The sequence below is a fragment of the Colias philodice genome, chromosome 10, assembly GCF_061535455.1.
Source record: "Colias philodice isolate Cphi_HAF_F1 chromosome 10, ilColPhil1 Martin Lab GWU primary, whole genome shotgun sequence".
Lineage (NCBI taxonomy): Eukaryota > Metazoa > Arthropoda > Insecta > Lepidoptera > Pieridae > Colias > Colias philodice.
In genome coordinates, this window is record NC_143095.1 from 2163619 (window position 1) to 2177072 (window position 13454).

Here is a 13454-nt window from a genome sequence, read left to right on the forward strand (position 1 = left end):
AAAAGTATGGAAATGGAGACATATAATTATATTCAACATAGATAGGTACCTAACTATTCAGATGTAATTAAAGTGTGAAATTAAATACCTACAGGTTATTTTTATCTGTGGTATCCAGATAAACAGCCCAACACAACTGAAGCTTCTCTAATAACCAACCCAAATTAATAACGTAGATCTTTTGTAACGGAGAAACTGCAGCGCCCTTTATCTTGTGGACTTTGAACTTTTAGAAATATATTGAAAGTTTCTTTGAAGTCGACAGAAACGTGGGCGCTGAATTTATAACAAACAGATTTCTCAAATAAGAAACTGCGTATACTTTATTGTACCTGCCTAATCGATTATCTTTTTTTAAGGAAGAGTTTTACACAATAGCTAAGAATTAAGATATTAACGGTGTTGGTAACTAATTAAAGCCAAAAGGGTCACTTTTTTTATGTTTCCAAAACAAAATTGAACAAATGGAAGGAAATCTTACGTTTCCTTTTATTTACTGCGCTGTTCAATTATTTAATAATTGCTAACCATACTAATTGCTTACTGACGTTACATTTACAGACCAAAAATAAACCTAGGTACATATTTTAAATTAAAATTTTGTACATGCAGTTCCAAAAAACTTGCACATTTTTGTCAACCAGCGCTACCCAAAACAAAAAAGGAACAGTGAGGTAACGTTAATAACGCCAACGCTGGCATCCATACCTCCTTTCATTCGGTATGAGCCATGCACGCTGTGTCAAAGCACGTAATTAGTATTTAGGAAGGTGGTAAGAAAGGCGAGGTCGTGGGCCAGACGTCGGGTATCGATCCAGCGACCTGCCCCACGCTCACCACCCCGGGCGGGAGTAGGGAGCCACGCACATCGAGCCATCAATTGACACACTTAAGGCAATACTACTTCGCACACACTTTTTAGCCTGTCCCAATCAAAACCCCAACTCCCAACCATATACATCACAACTAATACTACCAAGAATGTTCTCGAAACTCCTCTTACTTAAATTATTTATTTTATCTGTGCTATTTCGTATAGCAGGTACAAAGCTGGCAGAAATAGCTGAAAGTTACAGAAAGCTCGACCCAGTTGGCTTTGAGCCCGTCTGTAGGTCGTAACAAGTAACAACACATGCATAAGTGCATTATTTAACCTTGAATTGCAAAGATATCTTTACGTCTTGAGTAAAGAACGTTTTACTGATATTACGTTTTCTTTGAGATAAAGAATCTAGAAAGCTGCAAAAAGATTTTTTTGCATAAATAATTTTGAAATCTCTCACATTTCATTTTAAGTCATCAAATTCACATAAAACTGAAAAATACTAACATCTAAAGAAGCGTTAAATACCTGTTATGTTATTTTTATAATTACAATTTTCAAAATAGTTTAAATACCTAAGTGCTCCTTACATTAATAATAACTCTATAAAGCCCACATTACAAAAACGCAATCCCACGCCAATGCATCGTTAAAAATATAAAGTAGGTAATGTTCCCTGCAACAGAGCTCAGTGCAATAAAGACAATTTCCACCAAAGGAATTAGGGTTGAAAATAAGCGAAGCACGCAGATTGTCCGGAACGACGTCGTCGCTGCACTTCGGGAGCTGGAGGTGGGTTCAACATTAGAAGGGGTGGTAAGGTGGTGTAAAATCACCCCGAATCATTTATACTCCGAACTGCCTGTAGAATTAGTGATACTAAATTCTTAGTAATTTCAGCTTGGCGACGTTCATTGCACGCTAGATATCACGACGTAAACTGAATATCGTTGTGGAGTAGACATGTATAGAGCTCAATATGGACTTTTCGCATGAGAATTATTTAATAAGCAACATAACATTTGACAGCTATTTTCCCACAATGAATCACGTAAACTAAAACAATGCTACCACATGCTACTTTTAACTCTATATATTATGTGTACCTAATTGACAAAGAAAGTTGGAAAACAATGCACTGTGAAATTTCAATTTGCAATATAACTTATATTTTAGCACTTCATATTTCTTTAAAATAACTGCAATATACGGCGAATATTGTGCGCAGCTCAGCAATTTACGTTGAAACTAGTACAGGATTATGGCATTGTTTCATCAACATGAATATCGGCACGAAACTCACAGCCTCCCTTCCTATACAGAGATTATGAGGCCACGTGGTGATACGATGTAGCTATTTGTGTCAGGAGCTTGCATCCGTGACCTACTTTACAACCCCCTTCCCGGTCTCCGACGACACTGCTGTATATTTTGGTCTAGGTTATGTCATTTCCCCGCAAACTTAATAGCGCACTTTATGAAATATCATGTTTTTAACATGGACTTATTATTACCTCGATAGCGGAATAGCCGACATTTGCCAATGTTCGTTTGCAGCAATAACTTAGAATAACATTATAAAACATCAAATACCCTCTCACGTGAAAAATGTACGTGTACTTAATTGTTATAATCCAAGAATTATAATAAAAAATTACCATAATTCAATATTTTGTAATTCTTATTTTAAACACAACGTTATAATAATTATCAACCGCAATAAACGAAGCAAATATCAGCATGTAAAAGTACTTGCATGCGTTTCGGTTGAAACCCCATTAAGCGTCGATTTTTCCCCGAGATTATCAAATGTGCGCGGTAGCCGCTCAAATTAGCATGGGTAATGAACGGTTCGGTACGCCAGTGTCACGATCGCCTCTAATTGCGATATCTAATTAGATATAAACGTAATACCATAATAATCGCATGCGAGCTTACTATGAAATCCCAACGGCAAATTAAACGCATTCACTCATCGTAACATTTACGATATTATTAATGACTACCCCTGAACGAATCGCTGATTAGTGTGCTAGTTATCTCCATTTCTAACAATGTTGATCGTTTCATTTCGTATCTTATGAAAATCGACTTAATCGACACTCAACAAAGTAACGGAATATGTAGATGTGAAATCTATGAATCTCATCATCTTTGAAGATACACTACGTAGGTACGTGAGTAGGTACTCAAAACAATTAATAATTATTATGATCATTATGTAGGTATTGTTGGTGAAAGGAGTTTACTTATATAAAAAAGTGTGTATGTCAAATATCTATCTGTCATTATATAATTTTTCTCTTCCGCCTTTACCCTTTGTGCTACGCATATCGTCTAGTAAAGTATCTCAAGTTTATTTATCAATCTTTACTTTTTCCTGCCTAAAACCCATCAGGTTATGGGCCCAGAGCTTTATCCTTGCTCTGTATATAATTATTTTTGAGTTTCGGCGGAATAAAAGTAATTTTTAGAAATAAACTAAAACGCCGGTCCATACATGTAAAAATGGCGACATCGATTTCGACTTTAATTCCTGTGGAGAAGTTGAGCGGCATAGAAAACTACAGTAATTGGAAGTTCCAACTGAAAATGCTACTCATTCACGAGGACTTATGGGACGTCGTTACGGAAGATAAAACGGAAGATGATTGATGCGGCTTATATGAAGAGATCACAGAAAGCTCTTGCTAAGATCTGTTTGTCAGTAAAGCCTTCGGTTTTTACGCATGTAAGAAATGCAGAAACGGCGCGGGATGCTTGGATTAATTTGCAAAAGGCGTACGAAGACAAGGGGTTGTCAAGGAGACTGAGTTTGCTTCGTCTTTTGTTTGAAACAAAATTATGCGATTGTGAAAGCATGGAAGCTTACGTTGCGAAGATTAGCGATCTGAGTCAACAGCTGAATGATATTGGTTCACCTCTGGAAGACGATTTTGTTGCAGTTCTCTTACTGAGTGGCTTGTCTCAAGACTTTGATCCGCTCATAATGGCGCTTGAAAATTCTAATATCAAGTTGTCAAGTGAGGTGGTCAAAGCGAAGCTCATGTAGGAGAAGCAATGGCGTGATGGAAAAGGTGACACGACTTCAACAGCGTTGGTGGTGGCACGTAAGAAAATCAAATGCTTTAAGTGCAAGAAGCTTGGACACTACTCGAGAGACTGCAAGAATATTAAAGCAGTTAAGGCGGAGAGCTCAACAAACCAGTCACTGTTAACTGCATTATCAGCTAGTGTGCAGAGTGATGTATGGATAATAGACTCAGGTACAAGTAGTCATATGTGTAATGATAGAAATAAATTAAATAACTTTGTTCCGGGTTATGTGACTGAAGTTGAAATGGCTAATGGTGAAAAACTATTTACTGCTGGTCGTGGTGACAGGGGCGTAGCTACCGCCGTATCTGCCGTATCAATTATACGGGGCCCCCGCGCCAAGGGGGCCCCCAACGTGCGCTTTTGCGAGAAATCTTTACCCTTCCTAAGGGCCCCCAAACAAATTTTTATACGGGGCCCCGCAAAGGCACGCTACGATTCTGCGTGGTGATGTGATAGTAAATTTAAAATTAGGCATCAAAACAATCAGTGAAGTTTATCACGTACCGAACTTAGCTACAAACTTGTTGTCAGTCAGTGCTTTAACTAGGAAGGGTTTTAAAGTTATTTTTGATAAAAAATGTTGTAAAATATTCAATGGTAATAAGCTAGCAGCTACAGCTGTACATAAAAATGGTGTTTATCAATTAGAAACTGCAGAATCTGTTAGAGAGCGTGATCTGTGTGTGGTAGGATGTGGTGGCTGTTCTATGTTTTCAGGGAATAGTGTGGAATCTGCGACTACCCAGGTAAATACAGAAGCTCAAGATTTAGTGCAGAAGAAAGCATCTGAGAGCTGTAAGGAGGAAACTGAGCGGTCTTTCCAGGCGGCTGCTAAATCTGTTACGCAGGAGACATGACGCGAAACGCGTGCTACGGTATTTAAAAGGTACCTACTGTAAACTACAAACTTGTTTTTAGTAGAAGTGGTCTAGACATCAATGGGTATATTGATGCTGACTGGGCTTCGTGTGAGGTCAATCGTAGGTCGTACACTGGGTTTGTGTTTCAAATCGGGAACTGTTCTGTATCGTGGGAAAGTAGAAAACAGCGAACAGTCGCTCTTTCTAGCACAGAAGCAGAATATATCGCTCTATCAGATTCTTGTAAAGAAGCGTTATTCATAAGAACTCTGTTGTATGAATTGTTAGGTAGGCATTATTCTGTTGCGATTTTTAATGATAACCAATCAGCACAAAAATTGTGTAAGAATCCTATGTATCATGCTCGTACGAAACATATAGATGTGCGGCATCATTTTATAAGAGAAGTTGTAAAAGATAATATTGTAAATTTGAGTTATTTGTGTACTTCTGAAATGACTGCCGATATTTTAACAAAACCACTTACTAAAGAAAAACATTATAAGTTTGTAATTTGTTCATTAGGTTTACAATAAATTTGTTACATTGTTAAATTGTAAAAAACTAAACTTGTTTAATGTTGTACTATAATTGTAATGATTGCATTATTATAATAGATATTTGTACTGTGTACCTACACATTTGTTTAAGGGCCAGTGTTGGTGAAAGGAGTTTACTTATATAAAAAAGTGTGTATGTCAAATATCTATCTGTCATTATATAATTATTTTTCTCTTCCGCCTTTACCCTTTGTGCTACGCATATCGTCTAGTAAAGTATCTCAAGTTTATTTATCAATCTTAACTTTTTCCTGCCTAAAACCCATCAGGTATTTTATCTAATTATTTATTTCTTTAAATAGGTACCTATTGCAACCAAGTTTTATTCGATTTGTCTTGTCGATAGAAATACATATTTTACTATCTTTCGCTTGTAGACCGAAATCGCTCAACGCGTTAAATGCCAATGAAGATTTGCCATGACGCGACGCGTTCTGAGCTTGTAACAAAAAATATCTTAAAAGTTAGTAACTTATAAGTAATTTATATTGAATAAAATTGGTTGAAAAGTAGAATTAAATTTAAAACAAAGTATAAAAGTTACCTTTCTTTCTTCTTTCATGCATAAAAATAACGATTATAACTTTGAACTTGCTACGAAATCTTTCGACCAAAAACCAGAAAATATTGCCAATAAAATAAGTGGATGTCAAAATATTCTCTACATCAAATTACCTAATTAAAGTAAAGTACATACTTAATTTACGAATAGTTAATTTCCATAAATATAAAATCAAGTTTACATGTGTAAAATTTAAATCTTTATTTCTGTACACAATTTACATAATATTTTCTTGTGTCTAGCACAATTCTGGTAAATATGATATAACTCTAGTCGAATTAACATTTTGAAAGTTAACATAACACTTACATGTTGTATAACAAATTGTCAGATCAACTCACTACATTATACTTTTATACTAAACTAGTCTTTTAACTTATAGTCTACATCAAATGGTCCATGCAATTTGCTCAATACTGATTCTATATCCATATTCTGTATGCTAGCTGGGTTGATTATATATTGACTGTCCGATTTTGTTCGTTTCACACTAGGACTCTCCTCCGAAACTCCACTCTGCACTCTTTTCCTCTTCTTAACCTCTGCTTTACTACTTATATTTTCCACTTCTAATACAATCTCAGTAACTGAATTTTCATTGTGATATTTAGGACTGGCCGGTTTTAACGGCGTATCTAAACTAGTCAATGTAGAATCAAATATTTCATAACATTTCTCTCTGGGATCTTTGATTGGTGTATACAACCTTTCTATATTAGATATTGAGGAAACAGCCGATTCCAATTCTTTTGAATCAATTTCTTTAACCTCTACTGGTTCTTGATCCAACAGAACACTGAATGGTGTGGCCCTCAAACGAATGGATACTCCGTCATCTATACACACTTCCATAGAAAATTTTTCTTTCAATTTAACTATATCCGGATTAGGCTTATATTTTGTTTCATCAAAGTTGTATGTGAAATAATTGTTAGTATTTTCATCTGTTCCTTTTATATCAAAATCAATATCATCATTCTCGTCGTCATCGTCTTCTTTCTTGTCATCTTTCTGTATTTCAGGTTTTAGTGTTCCATCTTTAACATTAGCTTCAATTTTATCCGATTCTCTCACAACTTCTTTTTCGTTTATGTTATCTTCAACTGTGTCGTTACTAGTGGACTGAACGGCACCATCCTGTATCGGTGGCGTATCTAATAAATCTCGTTCTAATATTTTTGCAGTTTCCAGATCAAATCCTTTTTTAACTGAATCGCTTTGCAAACTTCCTAAAGGTCGGTTAGGAATATCAATATTAGCACTTTTGATAGATTCAATTTTTTCAATATATTCTTGAATTTTTGTTATCGTATCCTCACTTTCTGTAAAATAACCTTCGTTAGCGGATTTTTGTTTAATATCTTGGGATCCATCATCAGACCATCGCAAGGCTTGATGCTCACTATCTGAATCATGTGTGACACATACTTTAACATTTTTACTCTGAGTTTCAGGTACTAATGGCAAATCCGGAGAAGTATTGCTCGAAGTAGATGAGTGAAATGTTTTACAGTGAAGTTTTCTGGGTGTTGAAGACTTCCTTCTTGATTTTGTAGGAACATCTGCTAGTATAGGTGAAATGTTATGACTTTTCTCTTTAATATTAATTATTTTTCTGGCTGATATTGTTAGTTCAGTCGAATTTTTTCTATTTTTAGTACTTTTAATTGGAGTAACTCGTCTAGGCTTAATTTTCATGAAATTTTTAGGAGTTTCTTTCTTAAAAGGTGACTTATGCTTCTGAAGATTAGTCTTTGTTGGTCTAGATTTTATAGTCTTAGTTTTAGTCACTGTAGCATCTTTCTCTCGCGACATGTTACATTTATTTGTTTTCGTCTCTTCTTCTTCTGATACGTCACCAGCTCTCGTCGAATTATTTACAATTGGAGAATTATAATAAGACACATTTTTGGTGCACTTTCGAACAGGTCGTCTTGATTTTGCACATTTCACATCAGAGTCTTTAGGTGATACTTTTTGAATGTCACTGGGTTTAGAAACCTTAGGTTTAGACTTTGATTCAGTAATCTTGCACTCAGCAACTTCTGGAATGGGAACATAATCTTGATCGTCGGGTTTGTAGTAAGAGCCTCCACTGGAATAATCAGTGGGCCGAGAAGAATATGACGACGGTGTTGCTTGAGTAGGGTTTGGCGTATCAAAAAATCGAGGTGTTGGTATATTCATAATTTTTATTTCCGATATCGGTTCATCTGGTAAATCTGGACCTAGAAATTTAGGCGTTTCCATTTGTATATCATATAGTGCCTGTTTGTAAGGCGTTTCTAATAAATCTGATATATTAAGTTTGGCCCCAATAACATTTTGTAAAGACAATCTTTCATTTTCTGGTGTATCTATTTCATTTTCCATTTCAATTGGCTTCGGTTTGTCAACAACTTCAGGTTCACTTGTAATAGGATGCTTTACAGCAGATATTATATTAATTGATGGTTTGATTTTCTTGTCTACTTTTAGATCACTTATTGGAGGTTCTTCAACAATTTCTGCAGACTTAGTTTTCCTTTTGGATTTTTTAGCTTTTGTAGCTTCTGCTTTACTGTCATTACTATCATTTTCTTTGATCGCCTTGTTATCTGCCTTTTTCTTTTTCCTACTAGTTTTTGGAACAGAAATTGGGTAAGTATTTTCAGTAGAAGCTACACGCGCTCGCAATTCTTCATCCCAGTTGCGTTTCTTAATGCCTTTTTGTTCTTTGTTAATTTGAGAATTGTTATGTGCATTTGGATTATCATTTCTACCTATAGCATTATCATCTGTAACTGTTACCATGTTTTCTGTAGGACGAACAGGTGAGTCACTTAAAACAACAACAGAGTCATCACTTGTATTCTTTTCAGGTATTGCTTCATTTAGTATTCTTCTTGGCGTCGTGAAATCTAAAACACGAACATGTGATGAACGTCTCGGTGTAGATGACGATTTCCTTAACGGTGGTAATACGTGAGGGGTGCTTGTCTTACTGGAAGCTGTATTATCCTTTGGTAAAGAAGCATGGGTCACAGAATCAACAGTTTTTACAAGACCTACATCTTTCATCTGAGTAGGTTTTTGATCATTTCGAACGGATGTATTGTCTGAAGGCACTTCAATAAAGAGTGGTCTGCGTTTTGGAGAAACTGTAGAAGCTTCACTTGTTGGTACAATTTTATTATTTGCATCATTATCAATCTGCAAATTATTTGCAGTGGATGTAGTTGGCCTAGTAATAATATTATATGGTCCTATAAAATAAAAAAAATATTGTAAGTTTTATTGTGTCGTAATAATATATTGTGTTAATTATGAAAATATGGTATTATATCTACCTGTAGTTGGAACGATGATCAATGTAGGCATTGCCATTATTTCATCCTTAGAGAAATTGGAGCCCCTCCTTCTGTCTCTCTGTCTTAGGCCAGGTGGCCCATTGAGCATTAAAGTATGCCCCGATTGAGGAGTTGTTGATGTAACATTTCCCTTCAAAATTGGCATAACATTGCATTGATTATCTATTTTCACATCTGACAATATTCTAATTTTATTGCCTATAACTTTATTATCATTCCCCAAGTGTGTTCGCGATTGGTCTCCTGTGGTATTGTGGCACTGTATAATGGGACTAGCAAGATTGTTAGCTGGCTGGTATTCTATTAGTCTTGGTGGACCTTTAATATTACTTATTAAAGTTTCTTTGGCAGTTTGTGTTGCCCTGTGAATGAAGAAAGAATGGTATTATTTTCTGTGTTTAAAAAAAACATGTATAAAAAGTAAATAATATGATTAAAAATATACACACATGGGCATGACCATATCTGTTGTACTTGAATCAGGTACCTTTGTGACTCTATCTTGATTGTTACCTAAAATAATAAATAATAACTATTAATCTAAAGTTTTCACATTATTTATTGATACAAACAAAATTTATGTATTTTATACTTAAGAGCCCCCTCACATTAGGGTTTTAGCAGCGCGGCAGTGTCAGAAGCATATCCCTTCATATTTACGGGGAAATATTTCAAAAACAAAGCTGGAATAAACAATGCACATAATTCTTTCCAGGTTTTTTAGGGTTCTGTTGTAATTGTCTCATCTTGAGTCCCACAACAACGCACACGAATTTCCCAAAATAAATTGTATACCCTACGATTTATTTTGCACTTGCACATGTTTGTGTAAACAGAAACGCGGCCACCGCGTTGCGCAACTGCCGCTGCTAAGTCGCCTAAATGTAAAGGCGCTCCAATAAATGTACATATTTCAATAAAAAAATTGTTAATGAATAAATTAAGTACTTAAACAAGTAATGAATCATGACTATTTTATTTTTCTATCTTACCAAAAACACCATTTGCAAAATCGTGAAAGTTTTCTTCATTTGAAATTCTATTGGATATTATATTATCGTATAACTTTTCATTTGTAACACTTTTGTTACACACAACATTCAAAATGTTGTTAAATTCTTCAATCTTTTGCTTAGAATCTATGCAACTTGCTTTTGTCATCTGAAAAAAAATATAGCATTTAAAAAAAATATAAAAAAATGTATAGCCTACTATATTGAAAATTCTTCCTTAGAGCGTATACGCACTATGCGGGTAGCCGCATTGCGGGTAGCCGCATTGCGGGTAGCCGTCGCAATTATGTACGGAATATTCATTTCTATGCGCACTGTGCCGTCTGCGGTAGCCGCATCGCAGTGCGCATAGAAATGAATATTACGTACATAATTGTGCTTGCGGTCAGCCGGACGGCTACCCGCATAGTGCATATACGCTCTTAGTCTCCTATACGTCAATAATATATAATACAAACACCTAAAAAACATATGTACCTAAAGGCCTTTTAAAACTTTTTACCTTAAATTTTACAAATATTCATGTATAGTTCTTTATTAACCTACCACCGATTCAGACTCTAATCTTTATAAAGATGAGAATTAACATAATAAGTACTACTTACTTGTGGTATTTGGTTAACAGATAGACAATTATGACTTATGGTGCTTAAATTATAAGTAACTTGTTTTATAGAAGTGCTACTCAAATTATTTTTATCCTGTTTTGCATCCTGGCCATCTTTCTGATCTATGCTTATTGAAATACTGTTTTTCAGCCCTACTTCTGGTTTTAAGCCACATTTTGAATTTCCTGTAATCATTAAACATGTTTTAGAAATATTATGAAAAATTATACAAAAATTTTGAGGTTATATTCTTAACATTGTTAAAATTTTTTACAAATCAGACAACGATAATAGTTCTCTTATCATAATTTCTCTATACTTTTGTTACAATGGAAAAATTAAAATCAAAGCTTGTGTATTGAAATGATAAAAAAGGTATTTGGAACATGTACAAAATATTTGTTATCTCATATTGATAGAATCATCTAGAACAATAATATCTGAAAAGAAATTAGGATAGATATAAAAATTATCTTCACAATAAAGTATAATTAGAATTAAGTTTTCTCATACCAGGTAAATCTTCCAAAGAGGTCGCTTCCACAGAGGTATTATAAGTGGAATGTTCTTCATTTATAGACTGTGTGCTAAGGGTTGTTGTTGATATTTTACTATTACATACACATGTTCTCAAATTCATTTGATTACATACTTCACATGTTCCCTTTGGCACACTGGATTTCTGGAAACTGGAATGCAATTTGATGAGAATAAGTTTTATTTAGATATTTACTTTCTATGTTAAACCATTGTATTGGTAATGGTATATATTGGATAGAAGATGAAAGGCAAGCAATTCTTTTCATGTCCAGAATATATGAATGAATTGAATGGATAGGACCAAGATTTTACACGGCTAAGGGAATTCTCGAGTTTTTTTTTTGAGTTGAAGACCTTTTCATTGAATTATACACACTAAATTATAGTCATAGCATTTATCCTAACTTCCTATCCTACTAATATTATAAATGCAAAAGTTTGTGAGGATGTGTGTGTTTGTTACTCTTTCACGCAAAATACTACTGAACCAATTACACTGAAATTAAGCACACATATAGAGGGTAACTTGGATTAACACATAGGATAGGTATTATCCCGGAAATCCCACGGGAACGGGAACTATGCGGGTTTTTCTTTGAACGCGGGCGAAGCCGCGGGCGGAAAGCTAGTGTTATATAAATTTAAATATTACCTGAATCTTTCAAGATCGTCTGCATATAATTTATGGTGGTCAATGATGCTGATAAGAAATTTAACTATTTCAAATAGATTTGTACATTGAAGTAACTTTTTGCGCAACAAATGTGGCTTACATGTTTCCACTGAAAAGAGAACAATAATTATACAATAACAAAGATATTTTTGATAATTCCAATAAGTACTATTATATTATGTTATGAGGTAGTGAATGGTTTTATATAAAATACGCTTCAGATACAAACCATGTATTTTAACTGCTCTATAATCAGCCAAAATAGTCCGGAGCGATGTCATAAATATTCTGTCATATTCATTCCGAAACGCATCTAAATATGGACTGGCTTGAAGAAATTCATCATATGCTGTCATTAATTCCTCTTCGGCAAGATATCCTGTTGAAGAAGTGACGATAAATAGAAGAATATTAAATGCCAGATGCCTCAACCGTTATGAATGGACGTTAATCACACTCCCGCCAAATAATAAGTTCTTACCTAGGACTAATTTTGCTAAATCCTGCGGTGGGAACGGTGGAATAGCCATTATGAATTCACTATGGAAATATCACGACGTTTTTTATCCATACAGGCGAACACACATAAAACGTTTGACCATTTTTTCAAATTAAACAAAAATAAACACGAAACACAAAAGCAAAACACGCTCCACTCTTCGCTTCCATTGACATCCGAGCTTTATGTTTTGACGTTTAGTTTTTGGCAGTTGACAATATGGATTAGGGAAGCTTTTGCTCAGTGAGTGAGTGACTAGGGCTGTACTATTTGGTGGAGTTTGGACTTCAAAATACATATGTATTTTGGTATCTTTGAATGTTCCCAAAGAAGTTTCACTTCTGATACGTGCGCTCGACACACGGTCTTTTTTATTTTAATCACATAAAAACTTGAGGGTGTAAAGGGACATCCGGTTGGAATGAAATTATAAACTAAGTGGCTTGCTTTCTATGAGAGGGAGAGAGAGATTGACATAGAGAAACACCGAATACGCGCACGCCGCACGTATAGTCCCTTTCGCCACACGCCCTTTGGAATACGCGCCTTCGTTCCATTTTTTGAAGTGAAACTTCTTTATCGGGGTTGGAAAAAAATTGAGTGTAACATTTTTTCACTACGCGTGACATTTTTCCGTTACGCGCCATCTTTTTCTTATCCCTACCACGCGTGATTCGACGTATTTCTGTAAAGTTGCATATTATAGTAAATTATTTTTTGAAAAATAAAGTCCTAAAGAAGTTTCACTTCTTACGTGTGTACACTAGTACACGTACACATTTTTTTTTTACAAATAGGTAATGTTTTCTTGTTGTACAACAAACTAGCTGCTCACCCGGCATCCATTTGGGTTGACTCTCGTGTTGC

At 35.0% G+C, this 13454-nt stretch overlaps 1 protein-coding gene across 2 annotated transcripts in view; it reads right to left on the reverse strand.

Moving 5' to 3' along the window:
* LOC149485034 (uncharacterized) overlaps positions 1-12792 on the reverse strand; it is a 234126-nt gene extending 221334 nt beyond the window's left edge. Inside the window, exons 1-9 of one of the 2 annotated variants that reach the window (XR_016316170.1) lie at positions 12570-12792; positions 12318-12467; positions 12068-12197; positions 11389-11564; positions 10873-11060; positions 10247-10415; positions 9704-9767; positions 9234-9616; positions 6210-9149 (exon numbers count right to left, since the gene is read on the reverse strand). Coding sequence is in view for 1 of the 2 variants with exons in the window: in XM_089699785.1 (XP_089555911.1) it covers positions 6268-9149; positions 9234-9616; positions 9704-9767; positions 10247-10415; positions 10873-11060; positions 11389-11564; positions 12068-12197; positions 12318-12467; positions 12570-12618 (4191 nt within the window). In the remaining variant the exon portion in view is untranslated. Of the gene's footprint in view, positions 1-6080; positions 9150-9233; positions 9617-9703; positions 9768-10246; positions 10416-10872; positions 11061-11388; positions 11565-12067; positions 12198-12317; positions 12468-12569 lie in introns of those variants that run through there. The other variant, XM_089699785.1, reaches the window with a different exon arrangement.
* Positions 12793-13454: the final 662 nt, after the last annotated feature.